Raw genomic sequence first — 24,603 nt, 5'->3', positions numbered from 1 at the left:
GATAGGCTGCAGGGGTTTAATAGCAGAAGAGGGGATGCGAGTCCTTATCCATGGAAATCTTTATCTTGGTTTTGATTGGCTACTGAAGTTTCAGGTGGCGGATGAGTTCCAGCGTCTGGCAGTCCATCATCCACAACTTAGAGTGAGATACTCGTTGGATCTTGTGTCTATTTCGGTGGTCGCAGTGTCTCCGAGGTTTGCTACCACACATCTGTTCTCGCTGCCAAAGGGCGAAGCTTCCAGATGCAACTAGAAATTTTGAATGATGATGTGGTCTTGTTCTGGTCCAATAAAAATGGTGGAAACGTCATCTTGGCAGAGTAGCAATCCGATCGATTTATCTTTTTTTTTTTTTTTATGTTGACTATATCTCCAATTTAGATGTTGAGATGTTATTTTCCCCACAGTATCCCTCAAATACTGTGTGAATGAACACTATCAAAGTTTATACATCCGTGTACAAAACTTTGATACATCCATCTACAACGTGCACAGTTAAAAATGCTCAAACTCAAATTAATAACTCTTATAAATCAATCAACATCTGAATCGACTTTCAATACGGATGAGGAAGCTTTTCTTTTTGGGAAGGAACTGTCATGCTGTAAAAAGATCAATTTCTTTTTTTTGGACGTTCTCAAGAGCTCAGTGGTTTGTATAGCGTAGTTTTGTGAGATAAACAAAAAGATACAGGATCCAATTCAAGACATCCACGCAGATGACATTCCTGCATAAGAGACTCTGATGTCAAAATCACCTTTGAAACAACCCCAGATGACACAAGTTCAAACAGGAATAACAGATCAATATACAATTATGTATGTTATTGTAGTAAAGTTACAGTTTAGGCAAGAAAGGAGGCCTAGAGAAGATTTAGTACAAGCTCGTAGTTCTTGGAAAAGGTTAATATATTTCACCGTGTGCAAACAGATCCTCCTACAATTTTAATCTTGTTTGATACTTCGTAGTCAAACATACAACAATGTTTTCAATTAATCTAAAGATACATCCACTTCAGCTATTAAACAGTTGGACTGTCTGAAAAGGAGAGATGGAAGACATCATAGCTATCGATGCAGTGGTGGCCCATCATCATCGACATTACACCAAGATGGGCATCACAGACGTCTTTGAAGAACCTCCATCACAGGCATGAAAATGATTGACTTGTCCAGTTCGGAATTCATATTATCGCTGATTGGTTCACAGCAGGATGGCCAACTGGTTCCGCTGTTGAGTTCTGTGGATCATCAGGAAAACACAACAAAGTAACATCTTTAGAAAATAGAGAAACAAAAATGATGAAAATACTTTGACGCAATTGAGGTTCTTAAAGCAATTTTATTTTAAAGCAAAAGATCAAAAAGCATATTTGGTCAGACAAGCTTCAAAATGAAATACTTAGATAAAGGTGTATCACAATATAAACCATGGCAGATCCAGGCGTTTTAGTATTCTAGTGTTCCCTGATTTCCAGACATGTTGAATAAGATACCTCTTAGCAGATACCATATAACGGATACTTTAAAGTTTAAATGGTCAGACCTTCAGAAGCATAACAGTTAACAACCCAGCAATGCGACACGAAAGAAAAGATTGACCCTGTGAAGGCCCTCAGTGACCTTTTGATAAGTTATGCAATCTTGCTCCTTGGCAAGTCACGTTTTCGATTACTCATCACTCATTCGATTAACATTAACTGGCACTGGAAACAATATTCAATAGAGTAGGTTTAGAATGCCTAAACTTACAAACCATGTATAAGGAGATGAGATAAGACTGAGAACATTCAAGTCGAGGAAATGTCTGTCACTGACATTGTTCCTAGAGGACTTAAACAGCTTGTTTTAAAGTTCAGTGGCATATATTTCTATGTTCAGTGGCAGACCTTGGATAATATTATCCATGAAATTTTGTAAATGCTCAAGGCCTACATGCTTTCGGGAAAAGCTTTATACAATATGGACTAGGAACTTTTCTTCAAGAAGTTTTTATCTCCTCCAAACAAAGAATAGGGAGTCGATGAGCCACTTGATTTTCTTTACTCCACTATCTGTGATCATTGCCATTCGATCTCAATTTTGTTGATGGACTTATATCTAACTAGGAGAAACATGTTTATTTTAGTAATTTTCAAGATCATACACAATGAAGTCTTCATCGATGATAACGTTATTACAAAACTCATGATCTACAATCAAATTGATCACAACATCTATAGCACTACGTATGTGTAATACAATTCTATTATCAGATTTTAAATTTTTTTTTTTGCTTTCTATATTCTTCTGATCCAAGCATCATATCATTTCACTTCATTCAATCTTATCCTTAATCTTGATTATTGATGCAGATCCTTCAAATGGTTGATGACTGCTCAATATGGGGTTATGAAATAAGTAGTCAATGCGATATTGATGAAACACCATGTTTGAATTTGGGTCTTAGTCATTTAAGTTTGCCATACACAATCATAGCCTAAGTTGAAATATTGAGCAACAACAGGTGTCTTAACAGAGGGGGAAAATGTCGACATCAAGAATGATACATGTAAAACAGAGAATTGATCTAGTGAGGTTGAGCAAACAGTCGGTTACTTACAGATATTGGATCAAAAGAAAGAAAAGTAAATATTTGGGCCAGCAAACCAGGAAATTTCCAAACTATTTGCATCTGAACTAGTAAACAAACAAGTTTTACTTGCCGCGAAGCCTGAATATATACTTGCGTAACAAAAATCAATATTGATATTTAAAATTTCGACATTAAGATACCCCTAAAGATCAGTTTACTGAACCAAATGATGCTTAGTTGGGGTATAAAAAGCTGGGAGACAAGTAAACGAGTAGTTGGTGCCTCGATTTTGGGAGATAATGTCAAAGATTCTTCTGAACAACATGATGAAATTCTTGTCATTCACTGTTTAATTTAGCATACCGACTCTAGACTACAACAAATAAAACGGTAGGAGCATCGAGGGTCAATTAACAACAGAGAACAGGAGTACCGAACTGTGCCCTAGCTAGCGGGAGAGATTGCGCAACCGCAGAGAGTGGGACGCTCTGCTTACCTTGGAGTTGGTCCGGCCAATGGGAAGAGGGAGCTTCCATGAGCCGCCCGCTTGACGGCTGGAAGGCGGAGAGGACAGCGGGGGATTCGGAACGCCTCTCCCATCTGAGGCTAAACGCAATCAAAGGAGAACACACCGGCACGAGTCAAAACAGGACCTTTCTGACAAAACTAAGTCGCGGCTCACACAGAGAAGCCGACGGACCTTACCACGCACCACTTGCCGGGCACATCAACGGTTGCGATTGAAGCGGTGACTTATCTCGCGTTTCAAGTAGCCCTGGGTTTTGTTTCTGACGGGATGAGGCTTACCTGTCGCGACCAGGGATCACGGTTCGCAGCACTTAACGATAAGATGACGATTGACGGATGGCTGATAAAACTGTTCCCTGCCTCAACCTAGACAGCGGATGTGACCAGTTGAGCACGGTTATAGACGATAGCGGACGGTTCATAACGGGTAAGAATTGGAGAGGATTTGGATCCGCTATGCTATGCCGTGCCGTCAAGCAGTTGAATCAGGTACCGCCTGTAGTCAACCTGGCGGCGATGGAGCTAGGCAACCGCCACGTCACGCACCAATCCCGGTCGCCGCCCTCGCTCCATCAGTGGAAAGATTAGGTTTCTTCTACTTTCCCGTTCCACAGATTTATGACAGCGTCGGAGGGCTTTGGATGATCTCGTCCTGTTCTTGCTTCATCGTCACCCGATCCTTCTCCAAGGTGCGATTTAGATCCCATCTTTCCCTCTTGTATGAGCGATTGCGTCCTGCCAATTTACTAGCGTTACTTGCTTACTAATCTCCCATTGGAACTAACATGTGTAAGTTACTGTTTTCTCATCTTCTATGGATCTTGATTTGTAGATGACCTTCATATTATTCGTATAGAAAGTTGGTATTTAGGGTAATTATCGAGGCATATGTAGTCGTTGTGGCAGATGGCCCATGTTGATTACTCGTATAGAGTGATACGGGTCCTCTTGATTTTGGAATTCGTGGAAGAAGGAGATGATGAGCAAATAGCTGATGGATTCGAGTAAAAGGATTTTCAAGTGGGATCATTTGAACAAGCTCGTTTTAAAAGGGCAAAGGCTGGAACACAAAGGGGAGGGTTCAAGAAAACGAGACTAAACAACTAAATTTCTGATGTGCTCTGATCCATTTGATCAAGACCAATCATCATGTAAAATCGTTCCTTATCACAATTTCCAATTGGCTCAAGGAAAGATTACAAACAAGAAATTTACTTTCAGTAGTGCAATTATTCTATGTTTTATATGCAAACATAGAACGGGAACAAAGACCCCTCAAAAATGAGTTTGATTTCATGCCTTAAAATGGTTTAGAATTCTTTCCTTACACCTAGCATCTGTTGAGTATTGCTACTATCACTGAGGCATCTTTCAAAATTCCAATTGTAGAAGCAGCACAATGCTGCAGCATCTCTGTATCAGATATCTGTGTTTTAGCTCTAGGCTATTCATAATGACGTATTTATGCCGCTATACTTATAATGTCATATGCTATTTGAGACTATTGGTTAAATTTATTACGATTCTGGTTTTGTCCTAAAATTCAGCAAATTATAAACCTGATGATTTAAGAAAGAGAATGATGAGATAAGAATTTATTCACGATTCTGTTACAAAAAAAGTGATGCAGAATTGTCTAACATCTAAGAAACAATTTGCTACAGATTTCATTAAGTTTTTCTGTTTAGCATTTTCTAGCTGCAATGAACTGAAAATATTTAATTGTATTTCAGACATGTAACTCATTAATTTGAAATAATAACACTATCAGTTAATAAGTATGTACAATGATCCATGAAGAAAGGAATGTGAGAAAGTGATGGAAACAAGGTTCCATTTGGTGGAAGTCTATAGTATGGAACCCTGTTTTTCAACACTATACAATAATTGGAATAAACAGGGATCAAGTGCGAGAAGTATACATAACCAAAATGTGTTCTATTTATCTGTATGTGTCGACTAATACAGATAGGTTTTTTTGTTTTCTAGTGTTTCAATTTCATATCTAACTTGGGTTGTCTTATGTCCAGACATGACTTTACCACCCAAAAGCCATCTAAAAGTTAACTCAATTTTTTTACAACTCAACAATAGAAAGCTACTAAATAAGACTAAATTGCAAGCATCTCCTGAAAATTGTAATAGAACTCTTGAAATATAGATGCAGTAGATTGTAATGTGAACCTCTATTATTTGCTTCTTATTCATCAGAATGTTTTGAGTGCTGGGCCTCATCTCAGCATCTTGCAACTGTCTCATTAAGATTGTGTGTATTGCCATTCTGAAGGCATCCTGACACACCACATTCTGTGTTAGTTGGGTTTTGCTGGCTGGGATGTAAGTTACTAATACGAAGCAACCTTGTGAAAGTTAGGGCTATGTTTTTGATTTATATCAAGGTTTGACAGCACCCGTAACTCCTGGATAATGTACATGTCAATATTTTCTCTTCACAAATCCTATAATGCTTTCCTATCAACTTCTGATTGATGTACATGTCAATATTTTCTCTCATCTCACTTTCGTTACACTTTTGTATACTGGATGAGGTTTTTATTCTTCGACATTCTTCCACTTCTTGTTTGACCATATTATGTCTTTCATTACATTCTTAAGATGGCTCGATCAGCATTAGATGAGATGACAGAATCTGGTGCATTCAATCGCACACCATCAACTTTCCGCAATTTTATTTCAAAAGACAAGACTTCTCAATTTCCTGCAGAATCTGGAAGGTATCACTTGTATATATCATATGCATGTCCTTGGGCATCAAGATGTCTTTCATTTGTGAAGCTCAAAGGACTTGACAAGGCCATCAGTTACACGGTGACTCTCTATATCCTAGGCATGTTTATCTTAGGAAAATATATAATAACATTTGAGCAATTGCATCTGATAGGCTGTCAAACCAATATGGGAAAGGACAAAGGAGAGCGATGAACATTTTGGATGGGTTTTCCCTTCTAGTACAGAAGAACCTGGAGCTGAACCTGATCCCTTGAATGGAGCCAAAAGTATTAGGGAATTATATGAGCTGGCTAGCTCAAACTATATGGGGAAATATACGGTGCCTGTATGTATTCTGTCTATTGAACTATACTTTTTTTTTTTTTTTTTTCAGTGTACTCAACAAGTGACCTTGCTTTCGCTTTATCTTATTTGGCAGGTTCTGTGGGATAAAAAACTTAAAACAATTGTGAGCAATGAGAGTGCAGAAATAATCCGTATGTTCAACACTGAGTTTAACGATATAGCTGAGAATGCAGACCTGGATTTATACCCATCTCATATGCAAGCTTTGATAGATGAGGTCAACGAATGGATATATGACACGATAAATAATGGGGTATACAAATGTGGCTTTGCCAAGAAACAAGGTCCTTATGACGAGGTAACTATATCTACTACAACTGATTTTTTTTTTTTCCTTCACTTGAAGTGGATTATATGACTATCAATCTTTAAATCATGAAAATAGCCTTTTCACTACTTTCTGGTTGTCTAGGCTGTGGAAAAATTATTTGATACTTTGGACAAATGTGAAGAGACTCTCAGCAAGCAACGGTATATTTGTGGGAATACGCTAACTGAAGCTGACGTTCGCTTGTTTGTCACTCTCATCAGGTTCGATGAGGTATGTACCTCAAAATTTAACACAGCCTAACATCATGAAAAGTGAGCTGATGCTTTGTCTTTTTTCCGGTTTATTTTTGTTAGAATATACAATCAATTGTGTATAATTTATGGAATTCAATATGCAAAATAAGATTTTTGTGTGAGCAAATTATTGCTTTAGGCATCTGATTGTTCCTATTTTGATGTTTGTACAGTGCACAGATTGTTTTGCAAGACTCTTGTTTAAGAGAATATTTTGAGGCAGTGTCCTCTGCATTTGACAAAAGCAAGTTTTAAGATGATATAACTAGTCAGAAACTTAACTTTGGCCGGAGTAAGATGTATCTATGTGACCTTGACACTGACTAGTGAGGAAGAAAGTATTAACTCATGGAGGTGGTTGTTTTTCATTTGGGTGGGAAAAATGATATTCCTTTTTCTAATTGGAAATTTGAATTTAGCTTATTGGCAAAGGCCATACACATGGATGAACCTTAGCGGCCTGTGGCCTTAATGAGCTGGACTACAACTAATTCTGCTTAACCTTTAGAAACCAAAAGAATGTTAGTCTGATTCATCATGTTTGTATGCTAATGTTCCATCTATCAGAAAGTTATGAGCAGAACAGACATCTATCTGAGCTCTTGTAAATGCCTGTCCACAACCATTCTGTTTGGCCCAGTGTTAATCAATGTGATTTGCATACCCATCTCGAAAAAGGAAAATCTTTTAGGCTCATAACAAGAGACAAAATGGAAATCTAAGGGTTCAAAGATATCTGGGACCAAGGAAGGGTGGAAGGAGCTTTGCTATGTTTGCCATGAAACCAATAAAAAAAAAAAAACAAGACAATGTGAGACCTTTAGTGGCACATCTGAATTTCACACCATTGAAACTACAGATGAAACTGTAAGCATAAAAATCTGTAATTATGCTAAATCAATTATGCGGAATTAACCTATATGCAAGGATTGAAATTCAATACATAGATCTAATTATACGATGCGTACCTTTAGATGCCATCCGTTCAGAGATCTTGTTTGATCTGCTCAGCACACCGTGATCCAAGATTGCTGCAGGCTCCGTCTTTAATCCGATCGCGCTACGGAATCTGCAGGGAGTGCGAAGAGTAGACCCTTTCTCCTCTCTTCCTATCCTTTCACGGGATCACACAGATTGATGGATTTGGGGAGAGGGTTTCGGGGAGAGAGTCGAGGAGAATAACTGAATTCCTCAACGGAGAGATGCGTCTATACGTGTCAACGTTATGACGCTCTAACACACTAACACACCCTCAACTACTAGAGATCCTGTCCGTTTATAGGCGAGAGCAGAGGGTCTATGATGAGATGAGATCTCAGAAGATTTCCTCTCATCAAGGATATCTCCGAGGAATCGTTCCGTAGTGGACTTAGTCTTGGCTAAAGTATCGCAACGGAACCCAATTCTATTATATATCTTATTCAATAAAAGGGCCATATATTCTAACATTCTCCCACTTGGCCCATTAATTGATAAGATATAAAAGAGATACAAAATCAAAACAAACAAAACAAAATTTGTTTGAAAACAATTTTACCTAATTGGATTCCAAAAATTTTGAAAAGCATTTTATACATGGCCATGTTTTAAAATAAGCCAATAAGTCCAATAATCACAATAATACTATATTAAGTCCAACTATCAATGCGAGTCATAGCGGTTGTATTTCATCAATGTCATACTACCTTCTATGTACCACAACATTGTTAGTCTTTCCTAACATAGTCCATAATGACCCCTGTAATTTGTCTTGTCAAGACAATCCTGTTATTACATTCAACCATAATATGCATAAACATAAATGTAAACAGGATAGCAGAAACAGATAACTTTTAATTAAATAAAATGTCAATAATAGCATCCACATAAACATGCATCACCATATCCTTTATGACTTGCTCACAAGCCCCATTCTAAGAACATGTTCTTTGAATATTTTGCACTGTAAGGCTTTTGTCAATGGATCAGCAATCATCATAGTGGTGCTCAAGTTCTCAATTGACACTTGCTGTTTCTGGACTCTTTCTCTAACCACCAAGTACTTTATCTCAATGTGCTTGGAACCACTAGAGTACTTGCCATTCTTAGAGAAGAAAACTGCTGCGGTGTTATCACAAAATATCTTTAGCGGCTTGGCAATTGAGTCGACCACACCAAGTCCTGAGATAAAATTTCGCAGCCATAAAGCTTGATTTGTGGCCTCAAAGCATGCCACAAATTCAGCTTCCATTGTTGATGATGCAATAAGCGATTGCTTTGCACTTTTCCAAGAAATTGCCCCACCAGCTAACATAAATACAAATCCTGAAGTGGACTTCCTGCTGTCGAGGCAATTTGCAAAATCAGCATCTGAATATCCAGTTACTTCAAGCTGATCAGATCTCTTGTATGTGAGCATATAATCTTTTGTCCCTTGTAGATATCTCATTACTTTCTTTGCAGCTTTCCAATGTTCCATTCCTGGGTTGCTTTGATATCTTCCCAGCATTGTAACTGCAAAACTGATATCTGGTCTTGTACAGGTTTGAGCATATAATAGACTTCCAACTGCGCATCCATAAGGAATATTCTTCATTTGATTCTTTTCTAAGTCATTTCTTGGGCACTGGTTTTGACTGAATTTTTCACCTTTAGTAATAGGCACATCATTGGTTGAGCAAAGCTGCATATTAAATCTCTCCAAGATACGATCAATATATCCTTTCTGAGACAATCCTAATAATCCTTGAGATCTATCCCTGAATATCTCAATGCCAATGACATAGGATGCCTCATTCATATCAACCATCTTAAAGTTCTTGTTGAGAAACATCTTGGTTTCGTGCAATAAACCAAGATCACTGCTGGCAAGTAAAATATCATCCACATATAAGACCAATATAATAAACTTGCTCCCACTTACCTTCAGGTATATACACTGATCAACAGTGTTTTCCTTAAATCCGAAGGAAGTAATGGTATTATGAAACTTTATATACCATTGTCTGGAAGCTTGTTTAAGGCCATAAATGGATTTCTTAAGTTTACAAGCCCAACTTTCTTTTCCCTTTTCTATGAATCCTTCAGGTTGTTCCATATAGATTTCCTCATCCAGATCCCCATTCAGAAATGCTGTTTTCACATCCATCTGATGCAACTCAAGATCATAATGAGCTACTAATGCCATAACGATTCTTAATGAATCCTTTTTAGAAACAGGAGAAAAAGTCTCATTATAGTCGATGCCTTCCTTCTGAGAAAAACCTTTGGCCACAAGTCTGGCTTTATATCGTTCGATATTGCCCGTTGAGTCGCGTTTTGTCTTAAAGACCCATTTACAACCGACTCTTTTACAATCATTGGGCAATTCAACGAGATCCCAGACATCATTCTGTACCATTGATTTTAACTCTTCTTTCATTGCATCATACTATTTTTCAGAATCGTTACTTTCTATGGCTTGTGAAAACGATAAGGGGTCTCTTTTTATTCCTATATCATAATCTGATTCTTGTAGATATACAACATAATCATCAGAAATGGCATGTTTCCTTTTCCTTTGAGATCTTCTCAAATCTGCCAATTGTGATTGTTCTACAAGATCATCAGCGACGACATCAACATCATGTGAGAGTTCTTGGATGTTATTTTGTTGTTCACCCTCATCAATACTCTCATTGATTTGAGGAACAACAATCTCTCGGACAGGAGATGATATGGGAGAATTAACCTGAATCTCCTCAATATCAAAATTAATCCTTCGAGATTTTTCACTCCCACTGATTTCGCCATTTTCTAGGAATTTTGCATTACCAGATTTTACTATTCTCATACTATGATTAGGGCAATAAAATCTGTATCCCTTGGATTTTTCTGGATAACCAATAAAATATCCTGAAATGGTTCTTGGATCCAATTTCTTTTCATGTGGATTGAATACTCTTATCTCTGCAGGACATCCCCAAATATGTAAATGTCTCAGACTGGGCTTCCTACCAGTCCATAACTCAAATGGAGTCGATGAAACTGACTTGCTAGGAACCCTGTTCAAGATGTACATAGCTGTCCTAAGAGCTTCACCCCACATCGACTCAGGTACAGAGGAATAACTCATCATGCTCCTAACCATATCCATCAGAGTACGATTTCGCCTTTCAGCAACACCGTTCTGCTGTGGCACACCTGGTAATGCATATTGAGCACAAATACCCCGTTGTTCTAGGAATCTAGCAAAAGGACCAATATTCTGACTAGATCCATCATATCTGCCATAAAATTCACCACCTCTGTCAGATCTGACAATTTTAACTTTTCTATCTAATTGTCTCTCAACCTCATTTATGTATACTTCAAGAGTATCAACGGCTTGAGACTTTTCATGTATTAGATAAACTTTGCCATATCTGGACAGATCATCTATAAATATGATGAAATATTTTTCTCCACTAAAACAAGGAATATGGAGTGGTCCGCAGATATCAGTATGAATAATCTCAAGGAGTTCTTTACTTCTTGTGGCATTTTTCTTTATTTGTTTAGTTTGCTTTCCCTTAATGCAATCTATACAAATATCAAAATCAGTGAAGTCTAAATGTTCCAAAATATTATCCTTCACTAATCTTTCAATTCTTTCCTTGGAGATATGCCCCAATCGTCTATGCCACAATATGGAAGATCTTTCATTATTGAAACTACGTTTCAATCCAACATTTGATTGCAGGGTCATTAGTGTCTTTGCAAACTCAAGATCCAAATTAATTCTGTACAAACCATCACAAAGAATTCCAGAACCAACTTTTATTGAATCGTAAAATATGCTAAGTTTGCCACTACCAAAAGAAATACAATATCCCAACTCATCAATTCTAGAAAGAGAAATCAAATTTCTAGAAATTGTAGGGACATAACATGTGTCAACAAGATCCATCAAGTGACCCGTCTCTAAGCGTAGACGATAAGTTCCCATTGATATCACTTTTGCTTTAAGACGATTTCCCATAATGATGAATCTTTCATGTTCTTTTGGTTTCCGAATTGAAAGGAATCCCTGCATGTTATTTGTAACATGAGTTGAAGCACCGGAATCTATCCACCAAGTGTTAGAAGGAACTTCTGCAATGTTTGATTCGAAACATACAAAGGTCGAGTTAATACCTTTCTTTTCGAACCAAGTCTTGCGTTTAATGCAATCCTTCTTCACATGTCCTTTCTTGCCACAAAAGAAGCACTTTACAGTAAAGGCTTTCTTTTCATTAGTCTGTTTAACATTTCCAGACTTAGCAAATCTCTTTGATGGATGATGCTTCAACTTTCTTTTCTTGTTACCACCTCCTTGAGTAGTCGTCATGACATTATATGAATTTTCCTGCCTTAATCTCAATTCTTCCTGAACACACATGCTAGTCAACTCATTCAAGTCCCACTTATCCTTATTTGTATTGTAGTGAATCTTGAATGGGCCAAACTGAGAAGGAAGAGAATTGAGAATAAATTGCACAAGGAAGGATTCATCAACATTCATGCCTAATGTTTTAAGTTTTGCAGCTTTGTCAGCCATATTGAGGATATGATCCTGAATTCCTCGAGTACCATCATACTGAGCCGTAGTCAGCTCTTTCATCAATGTGCCAGCCAATGACTTATCAGCAGATTTAAATCTGTCTTCAATAACCTTTAAATATTCCTTTGCGCTAGTTGCAATCGGTAATGAAGTCTTTATGTTATTTGCAATTGTCATTCTTATGAACATTAAACTAAGCCTATCAGATCTTTCCCAAGCCTTCATTTCATTAACTTGTTCTGCAGTACTTTCATCAGTCAAGTCTGCAGGCTTTTCAACAAGTAATGCTAGATCAAGATCTAATACACCCAGTGTGAATTGCACATGCTCTAACCATTCTGAATAATTTGATCCAGAAAGTACAGGGACACTTGAAGCATATGAATGTATATGTGGAAGTACCACTGCAAAAGATATATAACAACATTAATGCTTTGAGTTTGTCAAAAAATTGATGAACTATTGATATAATCTATATTACACATTTGGGTGAAATATTGACATATCTAGTGTTCACTCAAGAATATTTTTGGATGACTGATACCATCCTTGAGGAATAGGTATTGTTACCTTTGGGTATACAATCCTAAACTGCAAGGATATCTAAAATAGTATCATCCTACCCCATCACATAATTATTTGAATTAGATTCTCCTTTGGGATTATCTAAATCTCATAATTATATGTGTCATTATGAATATTATTTCTTTAATATCATTTAGGACTAATTCTTTAATATTATTTTATAAGTCATTAGTCCAGGTCACTTTGGTGGCTACAAGACTAATGCCATGATATAAAATAAAATGTCCTATAAATGATAAAACTTTTATTGTAATTCATATCACAAAAGTCTATCATCCTAGGCCACTTTGGCAGCTACTAGTCAGATAAAACTTAAGGAAATAAATTACAAATAATATTCATCAATATTTCTTTAATTTTGCTAAGCAGTTCAATAATAAAATAACAATAATAATTATTGAACATTTATGTAAAAGCAGTTCAATAATAAATAACCATAACAATTACTGAACATTAATTCAAAGCAATTCAATAATAAATAACAATAATAATTATTGAAATTTAATGCAAAACAGTTCAATAATAAATAACCATAATAATTATTGAACAATAATGCAAAAACAATTCAATAATGAAATAACCTTAATAATTATTGAATATTAATGTAAAACAGTTCAATAATAAATAACCATAATAATTATTGAACAATAATTTAAAACAGTTCAATAATAAAATAATAATAATAATTATTGAACATTAATAAAACTCATATGATAATTTCAAGCATATACATGTGAATAAATAAATAAAAATTCCAAAAACAATAATTGGATTTTAATTTTATTTACCACATATATAATGAATAATTCATATGAGAAAACCATAAAATAAACCATAATTTATAGTTTTTTTTTTAATCAAAATTAAATCCAATCAAATAATCAAAAATTATAATCATGATTAAAATTAATCATAATTATAATAAATGATATTTATCAATTTTATAATTGAGAATTTAACCTAAATTTCTCAATTTCATAATGATAAAAAAAAACGGAAATATTTGATAAGATATAAATCGAAAATATGCGAATGGCAGAACTGTAATTTGGCAGAAATTAGACCCGAGGGCAAACCGTAAATATGTTGACAGAACATAAACTGTAATTACGATATTTGCAAAGGGTAAAACTGTAATTTTCAAAACCCTAGCCTCGATGGTAAAAACGTAAATATGCCAAAACCCTAATCTGCCATCGCCACCGCCGCCGCCTGTACGCGGCTGCAGGTTGCCGCCTGTGCGCGGCTGCCGCCTGTACGCGGCTGCGGGCTACCGCCTGTGCGCCGCTGCCAGCGGTAGATCTAGCCTGCGCACGGCCACTGCCGCCACGGCGCTGCCGCCGCGGGGCATACTGCTCATGCGCGGCCACTGCCGCTGCGGCGGTTCCTACCCGCGGGTGGCTGCTGCCAGCACGCGGCCGTCGCCTGTGCACGGCCAACTCACGCATGGCCGCCTCCTGGGCTGTCTGCCTGCGTGCGGCCGACCGTCGCATGGACGGATTCTGGCCGTGTGCGACCGGGGTTCTGTGATGCCGTCGCACGGACGGGGTTCGGTTCTGTGATGCCGTCGCACGGACGGAGTTCTGTGATGCCGTCGCACGGACGGAGTTCTGTGATGCCGTCACGTGAACGGGGTTCTGTGATGTCCACATATGGGACGAGTTCTGTAATGTCCGCATATGGGACGAGTTCTGTAATGTCCGCATATGGGACGAGTTCTGTGATGCGTACGCTACTCGGCGTAATCGCAGATTCGCAGCGAGGTCGACGGTGACCATTACTGCTTAGCAGTTCTTGGAAGATAAAGGTAATTATGCATCGTAAATTAATTTACAGATCTAATGCATAATTTCAAAAAACCAGGCTCTGATACCAATTGTAAACATAAAAATCTGTAATTATGCTAAATCAATTATGCGGAATTAACCTATATGCCAGGATTGAAATTCAATACATAGATCTAATTATACGATGCGTACCTTTAGATGCCATCCGTTCAGAGATTTTGTTTGATCTGCTCAGCACACCGTGATCCAAGATTGCTGCAGGCTCCGTCTTTAATCCGATCGCGCTACGGAATCTGCAGGGAGTGCGAAGAGTAGACCCTTTCTCCTCTCTTCCTATCCTTTCACGGGATCACACAGATTGATGGATTTGGGGAGAGGGTTTCGGGGAGAGAGTCGAGGAGAATAACTGAATTCCTCAACGGAGAGATGCGTCTATACGTGTCAACGTTATGACGCTCTAACACACTAACACACCCTCAACCACTAGAGATCCTGTCCGTTTATAGGCGAGAGCAGAGGGTCTACGATGAGATGAGATCTCAGAAGATTTCCTCCCATCAAGGATATCTCCGAGGAATCGTTCCGTAGTGGACTTAGTCTTGGCTAAAATATCGCAACGGAACCCAATTCTATTATATATCTTATTCAATAAAAGGACCATATATTCTAACAGAAACTTCATCTGGTAACTTTTGGTGGAATGGCTAGTGCCATCTCTTCCCCAATTATAGTTAGATTGAATTGTAAGCACGCCCTCAACAAAACATTTATGTTCTGATTCAATAGGTTTCTCTAATCACAGGGCAAGACTTTTTGTTTTTATTAAGATACTGTTGAATCTGATGTCTTAAATGTCTACTAAGGTGCTTTATTATTTGCATTGGAATCTGGATAAATATTGACTATGCTTCCGTTTCTCGTATCTGTAAACTAGTTTATGACTGGTATCGATAGATTTCTGGTTTTCAACCTATCGACTGTACTTTTAAAAAGCATCATCAAATTAGGCCATTAGACTATAGTATGTTATTTCGGATGCCCACTCGATCACTGAACTATATGTGATTTCCACAGGTCTATACTGTTCATTTCAAGTGCAACAAAAAACACTTGCGTGAATATCCAAATCTGTTCAATTACACCAAAGACATATACCAAATTCCAGGCATGAGCAGCACGGTGAATATGGCACACATAAAGAAGCACTACTACGGAAGCCATCCTTCTATCAATCCGTTTGGGATAATTCCGGTTGGTCCCGGTGTAGATTATTCTTCTCCGCACGACAGAGAAAGATTTGGCTCTTAGGTTTCCGCCTAAGTTGGTTCCTCGTTCTTCTGAAGAAATTACCTACCTATGTGGTTGCTCATGATGATCAAACTTTCTGTTGTACTATTCGGACATGCTGCGTTTCTATAGAATCGTATATCAGACTGGTTCATTGAACTAATGATGTAATCAAATGCAAGTGGATTTGGCAATCTTAGAAGTGTATTAATTTATTTTCGTGTTCTTCTTGCTCATGTGGGACAGTTCAACAAATTTGGGTACGTATTGATGAACCAAGGTATAGATTGGCAGTGGATTCCATGATATCAGGATTGCAATGCCTGCACATGATATCAGTAGCCAATGCAGTAATTTGCTGCACCAGAGAACATTCACATGGCACACAGAAATGACTGGGGATGAACCGTGACAAAGGCTAGGAAACACGGGACGGTCCGTGGAAGGGCAACGTGATGGCATGTGAAGAGATGAATGCTGGAAAAGCAGTGATGTACGCAGAACAAGAAGCGTCGTTCTCTTCACAGCGGTGAGGAGACCCAAAGGGCAAAAAGAAGAGTCGGTCCCTCCTTTTTGGTTGCACTGTGGCTCGCCGGAGGGAAGAGAGGCGAAAAGGTCCGTTAAGCTGACGTGCCATCGGAGTTGCGACGGAATCGGGACACAAATCGTATCACGAGGCGTTTCTCTGGGGCCCACTTTTCGTAATCTTGTCGGGCTCGCCCGAGAATCCAAGCCACCGCGACCACCGACACGTAGGCCACGTGGAGTATGCGCCGCTCGTAGGTCTCGAATAACATGTTTCTGACCGGGTCCCACTCCGGGCCCGGTCAGGGAGCTTGCTTTCTTATCCCCCATCATCGACAGCTCGCTCTGGCTCTCGCTTCCACGCTGAAGAAGACGACCAGGTTCGATCTCCTCCCTCCTCCTACGGCCAGCAAACAGAAGGGGTAGAGAAATGGCAAGAGGAACTGCGAGAACTCCCTCCTTCGTCTTCCTCTCTTTTGTGCTGCTCCTGATCTGCTTCGCCACAGGTTAGCTCGTGACTTGCTTGATCCCTTAGCCGCTGTTTGTCGCCATCTTCTTCTGATCTCTGCTCTAAACCTTGTGATGACAGGGGGAATGCAGTCGGTGCAGGGGCAGGTAACACCGACGGACCTAATTATGCGCCTCACTAACTGTAGTTGTTCGGCATTTTGCTTCCCGAACTGTGCTCGTCTTGTCCATTCCACCCCATGTCATGGAAGTCGATGCAGACGTTGTCGTTGCTTTGTTGCAGAAAACTTGGTGCGTAGCGAAACCTTCGTCGGACGAAGCAACTCTTCTGGGAAACATCAACTACGCCTGCTCTCAGGTGGACTGTAGCGTGCTGCAGAGGGGCCGCACGTGCTTTTACCCGGACAACCTCATGTCCCACGCTTCCATCGCCATGAACCTCTACTACCAGTCCAGAGGAAGGAACCCGTGGAACTGCTTCTTCAAGAACTCCGGCCTCGTGGTCGCCACCGACCCAAGTGAGATCTCCGATCATGTGCCCCATTCGAACGACACCCGTGTAGATCTCACACACATTTGTTCTCTCTTACCTTTTGCAGGTTATGGGAGCTGCGGGTATGCCTGAACCCCAACCAAGAAGACAACACCGAAGAGTGGCTTTCTGCATTGTTATGATGGATCTGATTCTGGTCGGTTGTAGTGAGAATTTGTTGTTGTCTTGCTATTAGAGAAACCTTTAATTGATTCCAGGATAAATGTAGCACATCTTGCAGCATTTCTTCCACAATCAAACTCTGCATGCGTTTAGAAGTTTTCTACCGGAGGTATGGATGTCATGTGGGATTCAAGGATTTCGTCTGCAAGGGTTGCAGCTTTCACGTGGAAGAAAGATAGGGACATACACTGCACAAGGTTTTACTAAGTGACTCGACAAAAGCGTGATGCAAAGCTGCTTATTCGACTAAATAATCCATTCATTCATTCATTCATTCATTCATTCGTGCCCAGTAAGCTAAGCACGAGTCTTTATCACCCAAGTAAACAAACAAAAAAAAGATCACCTTCGAGCGCTCCTGCACTTGAAATCCTGAGGAGCGAAACATAGGAATTTATCTCATGATTCAGTACTATAAATCTAGTATGATCCACCTGAAGACAAGCTTCGCACTGTTGCCTACATGAATTCGAAGGACGGAATAGGTGGCACGTACAGAACACGGGCACCGACAGCTTCGCTTCAGGCCAAGCAATCCTGAGCTGGATCGCCATCAAGAAGCGTGCGAGTCTCACTGTGGAACGAGCTCGTTCGGGCTGTGTTGGAATGCGACAGTTCGCATGTGATCTGAGAGGACCGAGATGTACAAAACACTAGAATATGTAGTTTGGGCATTAACTTTTATCTGATACCCTTCGGTAAAATATTTCTCGATCATGAATATGTATCATAAGCACACCAATTAAGTTATAATTCTAATGCTCAGCTACAAGCAGCAGACTTGAGCAAAGGATTTTAATTCGAAATGCAATAATATTATCTTATTTCAGATTTTCTCATCGCCATTCCATGAAGCTGAAGATAGATGAAGTGATAACCTTCTCACCGAGAAGGAAGACAAACTAGGATGTACAAGAAGATGACAGGCAAAAAACACTCGAGGTTGTGACAAGGAAACTGCAGTTAGGATTAGAAAACGATCGAGTTTGATATAAAGTATCGTCTTTCCGATGCCTAGTCAAGAACAGACTCCTGTCATTTGGTCATGGAAATTAAATTACTCAGTGAAGGATCACGAGAAGTTTTCCTTCCATTCCTCTGGTAAAGATGACCCAAATACTTGGGATAATGTTAGCTTCTGCCTCTTCGTGAGTTTGTTGGGTATTCCGGCCACCGAAATCCCTCTCTTGAGTGACTCGCGCCCATATTCAACAGATTTTCTTCTCAGAGAGCACAGTAAAGCAGATGGCTTGGTTACGATAACATTGTCCTCCGCACCAGAATCAGGTTCTTCGCCTTCATTTGATGAGTCCTGTACCTCTTGATTGTCATCCTTCTCGGTCGTAGTTTCTCCTTCTCCTGGCATGGTCCTTTCGGTTTCTTCTAGCCTGCTGATTCCCCACCATTTGAATGAAGTTGATGATAGACCATTTTCTGGAAAACCATATTTGAATTCGTCCATGAAAGTAGGGATGTTTTTTGATTGGTTTTGATGGAGCATATTTGGCCATCCGTTTTGAGTAAACCTACTTCCTTGCAGTTGCGAAACATGCCCTGGCATGGAAACTCTCTGCATTTTGGAAGATTCTTGACCAGGGTTCGGTGTTCTGTTTCAAAATTCAAAAATATTGCATTAGGCAAGGCTTATAGGAGCAAGCAAAGAATTAAATTGTTACTTGCATAAGAACCTACACTATGACGTCCAGCATCGACAAACCACTGATGTATGTATTCACAAATAAAGTGCAAATTATCTATCAAATAACTAAAGAAGACCATGTTTGAACTGCACAGATGACGACCGATTTTTCTGCTTCTTGTAGTGTCATTAATATAAGTTAATGATGAACACAGATTCAACAAATTTTCCATATAGGAGAAAGCTGATATGTTAATATGTTTGCCTTCACTGCATGCTTTGCAGACCTCAGAAATCCCTCCAGAAATAACGTTGGTTCACTTTTTTATTGAAACAAAGCTGACATTCTTGGTTTTTTAAGGTCTGGAGCACAAGTAGGGGCTCCTCGCCAAGTTGTGTGTACCTCCAACATGCCGCCTCCAAATGTGGCAAAAACATGAGACATGTTCGACTCTAGAAATATTATCTTAGTATATGAATTCATGCTTCATAATGCCTCCAATATTGCAAAAACATGAGACATGTTCAACCCTACAAACATTATCTTGTATATGAATTCATGTTTCATTAGTGATCATCAAATCGTGGTGCATCTAGCATAGCAGCAGAAATATCTGTTTACAAAAAAAAAAAGGAACAAATAAAAGACAAGAAAATTGAGAGTTTTATCCTATTGCACAAAGATAGATCTATTCAGTTCAAAAAATAATAGAAAAAGAATATTCTTCTTCCAGTAATAATTCTCCACATCAAAGCAGTTCAGCTTAGGTCATCAAGCCCCTCTTTTCACAGAATAGGATGATTCACATTATTTCTGTATCATTCCGCAAGGAATAAGTACTGTATTTATAACAAAATTCCTTAGGCACATACTAAAATATGATTTTCTAATTAGTCATGGTGACCTGAAAACCATGACCTGGGTGTTATACGCTAAAGCTAGTGTTGCAGGTTACTGGTTACAATTTAGTTAGGTTTTGATGATGCTCGTACAGGAAAAAAAAAAATTAAGGGCATGAAAAATTAAGGCCACGTCCTGTTGCATACAAACATTTCTAACTAGATACAAGCTAAATAAATAGCAAACATTAAAGGCATGGAAAATCTAAATAGGCACTCCAAACACCCCAAGTAGTAAACATTGTAATCTACAAAGATACAAGATGACATTATTTTTTTCTGTAGTTGCTAGTAAATACTTCCATGATTATTAACTGAAGACAAATTTGCCATATTTGTTTGAAAGGATCAGAGGTCAATCGGTTTCCCCAATGCATCTAGAGACAATAATTAGCAGAAACTTGGTCACAAGAGTTTCATATAAAGTTCAGGCCATGCAATAAGCTATATAATGAAAGAGATGACATCAATTTTAATTTTAACCAGTCAAATGTCCTACGTGCTCCTTGCGATAACTTAAAATTGCTAAGACTAAAACTGACAAAATAAGATCATTAGATGAGAAATGTGATTATTGATCAAATAAGATAAGTTCCAGCAATAGGTGAGTCACTAACAGAGCCAAAACTTTGTCCTATCCATTTGGCGATTAGCATTTTTATAAGGACTTGATTCACTATCACCCCGAAGTCAAAATGGATAAAACTGTTCACATAGTTATAGGATGATCATTTGGCATATTTTCCTTGCAAACTCATCCAAGAGGGCACATTCTTTGCAACAATTTGAAGAATAGCCTACAAACATAACATTCATACACACGGGTTAAATGTTTTCTCCAAGTAATTCTATCAAGTAGCAAATACTAGCTACAGATTAGTTGAGAACTCATGCCTTCCTAAGCATGCATCGAGTAAGAATCCTGCAGAACAACTGCCTGTGAAGTTGAAATAAATACTCATGGCAAGACATTTACATGGACAAGATTGTGTTTAAGATAATATTTGATGAAGTTTACACTAAAAAAAAGCCATACCTCATAAAGCATGATAAATTAGAAGACAAAGATATGGATGGAGATGCATTATACTTTTCACTGAACAAGAAAAGTAAGTATACTCACAAAGCTGATAAGGAACCAACTGGCGATGACATCACATTGGACACATCATTCTTTTGGTTAGTCTTCGATAAATCAGCTAGCTCCTTACTTCTCTCCTTAGCAATATCTCTTCTAATATCTTCTACAGTCTTCCCAGCAAGATACTAAAACAACATGACCATTTTAATTTTCACAATTGAAGATACATTTCTACGAAGAACAGAACAACAAAGTTGCTAAAAACAAGACCAAATTCCTAATTATTTCTTCTAGAATGCTTTATAAATAAATACCAAATATGATAACCAAAATGATAGATAATTATGTTAGCAAAAGATCATTCAGCACAGATGTTAAATTGTAAAACGCAAGGTGGAACAGTTTCCAAAACAATACAATCACATAGGTACTGTCAGTTTGACTTGATAAGTTGATAAAAAGCAACCATCATTTCCATTGTAACTGGAGATGGATCGAGCACTTATCTGTTGTGAATTAAAGAGAATGTAACATCTGAAGGACATGAAAGAATTTTAGATTTTGTAATGTGATTTTTCTACATGATATAAAGTCATGAAATAAAATTGTAATAAAATTGGCATGCATCATTCCAGCTCATTGTAATAAAATTGTAAAAACCATTGCAAAATATAACAACTTTGTTTGGAATGAACATCTGAGAAATTGTGCAAGCCTCTTTAATTCAACAATCTAACAGAAAATATTCATCTACTGCACAAAAGGGAAAAAAAGAAAGCACAGTCACCACAGAACATGGATAGCCTTAGCAGATATAGAGGTCAAGGAGAAAAAGAAAGAAAGATGTAGAGGGAAATAAATGGAAAAGAAAAGAAAGGCTTATGACCATATTTGCCATTGAACTCTATGAAAATTATAACAGACACCAAACTGCTACTAAAAGATTATAAATCTCTAAAAGGTTACGTTCAACTGGATGGAACAAATAAAGAACATCTCACGAAATGAACTTAAGAAAAAAAAATTTGTGTTTGTAGAAAGCTTTATATGCAACAGTTACATTGCTATTACACAATTTCAAAATCAACTTTTTTTTTTTTTCGTTGATCAGTTTCTGTATATGCCAAAAAGATGGATGAGAAGAGTTTATGTATTCCATTGATAATGCAACATTTCTTCAGATAACCACCACGAAACTAATGAGAAAACTTAAATCAGCAACCTACCTTTCGATATGGCCACCTTACAATGCCATAGTCGCGACATATCTTCTTCAAGACACTTGTACAGACTCCTATAAAGCAGCATTCGCAACTGTCAGATGGAAATTGTATAATTACGTTTGAAGCCTGATTTTAAATATAAAAAATGTAACAGAAAGTAAAATAGAAAGCCTTAAAATATTGAACTTAGAAGGATTTATATTGGACCAGTTATGAGATCTAAAGAATGTAGCTGATGGCTCTATGTGACATACTTTTGGATGGAGTAGTTAATGGCTCTATGTATTAGGCTATAGCTATTAATTTCCAAAATAATGGAGTGGACCATGGCTCTATGTATGTGACTTATCTTTTAAGAAAAGTGGTGATCCAATTTCTCTCTTGTCGCTCCATGAATTATCTTATTGCTTTGTATATTCTTCATCGCTGCTGCTGCTGCTGCTGCTTTTATTGTTTAATATTTCTGTTATTGATGTGTTTATAGTCCTACCTACCCTGCAGTAGATTTCCTTCATCTAATTTCTTCCAGTTTAGTGATTGCAACTTTGCTATTACTGTCAAAGATTGATCTGTAATGTACATCACAACTGCTTGCCTAAATGAATGTTGCTACATCTGATTTCTTGCTTCCCAGTTTAAATTATAAGGAAACAGCAAGCTGCTTGCTAATAAGCTTTCTATCCTTCACATAAATATCAGAACTGATTAATCAAGTCCTGAATGACGTTCCTTCATCATACCATCTTGCCGCTTTCATGCTACACAGCTTTTCCCCATCAAATAGTACACTGAATTCTAGAAATTGTAGAATATGGTAAATGTTCAATCCTCATGAAAATATACACTCCTGATTCGTAATTCCATGCCCACGCACTCTCTATCACTCTATGTTGTCCAATCCATATGATTCCTTTTAACTTCTATATTCAAGCTTTTCATATTTATTAAATTAAACCTGATGCTTAATCACATACGTAACTGCAGATAAATGGAATGCAGTAACCAACCAAAATAAATGCTCAGACATGACATGTAAACACAATTTTATTCAACCAAGAGAAAAATCTAACGAACGACAAGTGGCCTCTATACCATTTGGAACAACAAGTCAGTAGCATGTTATCGAATTCTCATCTCCAGACTTCAGGTATCAGTATCAGCCCAAGCTTGAACAACAAATCTGCCAAAACCTTGTCTACTGCAAGTTGTACATTTTGCGCTTTTTGGTTTCCATTAGTGTTCCCAAGGTGAAATTTAATTTTTCTTTGTGCTAATTTCATAGTTTTATGTTGAGCCACAATAGTACCAGTATGCTTGAAAGAGAATGAGAACCACCCTCATTCTAATGAAGTCCAGAGATGAGAAGATCGAAGAGGAAAAACCAAAGCCCAAATCCATGCATTCTAATGAAGGTAAAGTGCACCACAACCGAGTTCCTCAAGAGCACACACAGAAATCCAAACAAACAAAGCCACCCGCCAGATCCCAAATCCAACCGCCAAGAGCAATAAATAGACAACAAATCACAATAAGAAGCGGGAATCGGGGGATCTTCAGGAGGGTTCGGGTGTGGTTACCGAGGACGGGGGCGGCCTCGGCGATGGGAAGCGAGAAGAGCTTGGAGATCTCGTCGAAGGTCAGCGTGCCGCTCGGTGGCGGTCGTGCTTGCTGTTGCTGTTGTGGCCGAGGAGACCGAGAGCCAGAGGCCTCCAACCGTTGGGGCGCGGAGGTCATTTACAACCCAATCAATAGATCCTAACCCAACCCAAATCTGAATCTGCTGTGCGAGGAGGACGAAGCAGCAGGGGGCGGATTAGGGTTTGGGCTTGGGGGGTTAATTTTGTGGGTTCATGTGGATTTCCGGGGTGCGAATTAACAGATCGGCTCGATTCCTCCGCCTCCGATTTCTAGGGTTGGGCGCAATATGATACCTGCCCAAAAAGGCATACCTAGGTGAATTATGTACGTCCGTGCGAACCACATGGTGTTTCTTTTCTTTACGTCATTTTACATAAATATATATATATATATATTATTTTATTTAGACTGAATTTTCATCAAATGATGCCTCTAATTATGTTTTTTTATATTA

General features: G+C 38.4%; 3 protein-coding genes and 1 long non-coding RNA gene across 5 annotated transcripts; 2 read left to right on the top strand and 2 right to left on the bottom strand.

Moving 5' to 3' along the window:
• Positions 1-788: 788 nt before the first annotated feature.
• On the bottom strand, positions 789-3,550 carry LOC135595729 (uncharacterized). Its single transcript, XR_010480624.1, has 2 exons — positions 3,071-3,550; positions 789-1,240 (listed from the first exon to the last, which is right to left on the bottom strand). It is a non-coding gene; the product is annotated as an uncharacterized LOC135595729 (long non-coding RNA).
• Positions 3,551-3,586: 36 nt separating this feature from the next.
• Positions 3,587-16,175, top strand: LOC104001036 (uncharacterized). Its single transcript, XM_009423212.3, has 6 exons — positions 3,587-3,791; positions 5,719-5,931; positions 6,005-6,178; positions 6,272-6,496; positions 6,611-6,739; positions 15,748-16,175. Exons 1-6 carry the CDS (start codon positions 3,744-3,746, stop codon positions 15,979-15,981), a joined length of 1,023 nt encoding a protein of 340 aa, XP_009421487.2. The 5' UTR covers positions 3,587-3,743; the 3' UTR covers positions 15,982-16,175.
• A 648-nt stretch (positions 16,176-16,823) lies between these two features.
• On the top strand, positions 16,824-17,767 carry LOC104001034 (major pollen allergen Ole e 10). Of its 2 annotated transcripts, none has more exons than XM_065087004.1 (4): positions 16,824-16,991; positions 17,075-17,137; positions 17,214-17,471; positions 17,553-17,767. In XM_065087004.1, the coding sequence occupies exons 1-4, from the start codon at positions 16,916-16,918 to the stop codon at positions 17,576-17,578; spliced, it is 423 nt and encodes a 140-aa protein (XP_064943076.1). In that variant the 5' UTR covers positions 16,824-16,915; the 3' UTR covers positions 17,579-17,767. The 2 variants fall into 2 exon arrangements, with proteins under 2 accessions (XP_064943076.1, XP_009421486.2); XM_009423211.3 differs by having other exon boundaries at positions 16,831-16,991; positions 17,075-17,100; positions 17,237-17,471.
• Positions 17,768-18,611: 844 nt separating this feature from the next.
• LOC104001033 (uncharacterized) lies at positions 18,612-24,445 on the bottom strand. The gene is made up of 4 exons (XM_009423210.3): positions 24,089-24,445; positions 22,515-22,582; positions 21,331-21,473; positions 18,612-19,275 (listed from the first exon to the last, which is right to left on the bottom strand). Exons 1-4 carry the CDS (start codon positions 24,243-24,245, stop codon positions 18,741-18,743), a joined length of 903 nt encoding a protein of 300 aa, XP_009421485.2. The 5' UTR covers positions 24,246-24,445; the 3' UTR covers positions 18,612-18,740.
• Between the last annotated feature and the right edge of the window lie 158 nt (positions 24,446-24,603).

The sequence above is a fragment of the Musa acuminata genome, chromosome BXJ1-10 (genome assembly GCF_036884655.1).
Source record: "Musa acuminata AAA Group cultivar baxijiao chromosome BXJ1-10, Cavendish_Baxijiao_AAA, whole genome shotgun sequence".
NCBI classification, from domain to species: domain Eukaryota; kingdom Viridiplantae; phylum Streptophyta; class Magnoliopsida; order Zingiberales; family Musaceae; genus Musa; species Musa acuminata.
This window is presented reverse-complemented; position numbering and strand designations above follow the sequence as displayed.

Excerpts from the sequence above, each read along its gene's own strand:
- LOC104001036 (XM_009423212.3), top strand. The coding sequence starts at position 3,744 with ATGATCTCGTCCTGTTCTTGCTTCATCGTCACCCGATCCTTCTCCAAG. Across the intron at positions 3,792-5,718 it reads TCACCCGATCCTTCTCCAAG|ATGGCTCGATCAGCATTAGA; the intron begins GTGCGATTTAGA and ends TACATTCTTAAG. Across the intron at positions 6,497-6,610 it reads AACAAGGTCCTTATGACGAG|GCTGTGGAAAAATTATTTGA; the intron begins GTAACTATATCT and ends CTGGTTGTCTAG.
- LOC104001034 (XM_065087004.1), top strand. The coding sequence starts at position 16,916 with ATGGCAAGAGGAACTGCGAGAACTCCCTCCTTCGTCTTCCTCTCTTTT. Across the intron at positions 16,992-17,074 it reads CCTGATCTGCTTCGCCACAG|GGGGAATGCAGTCGGTGCAG; the intron begins GTTAGCTCGTGA and ends TTGTGATGACAG. Across the intron at positions 17,472-17,552 it reads CGTGGTCGCCACCGACCCAA|GTTATGGGAGCTGCGGGTAT; the intron begins GTGAGATCTCCG and ends TACCTTTTGCAG.
- LOC104001033 (XM_009423210.3), bottom strand. The coding sequence starts at position 24,245 with ATGACCTCCGCGCCCCAACGGTTGGAGGCCTCTGGCTCTCGGTCTCCT. Across the intron at positions 22,583-24,088 it reads CGAGGCCGCCCCCGTCCTCG|GAGTCTGTACAAGTGTCTTG; the intron begins GTAACCACACCC and ends GCTGCTTTATAG. Across the intron at positions 21,474-22,514 it reads TAAGGTGGCCATATCGAAAG|TATCTTGCTGGGAAGACTGT; the intron begins GTAGGTTGCTGA and ends ATGTTGTTTTAG.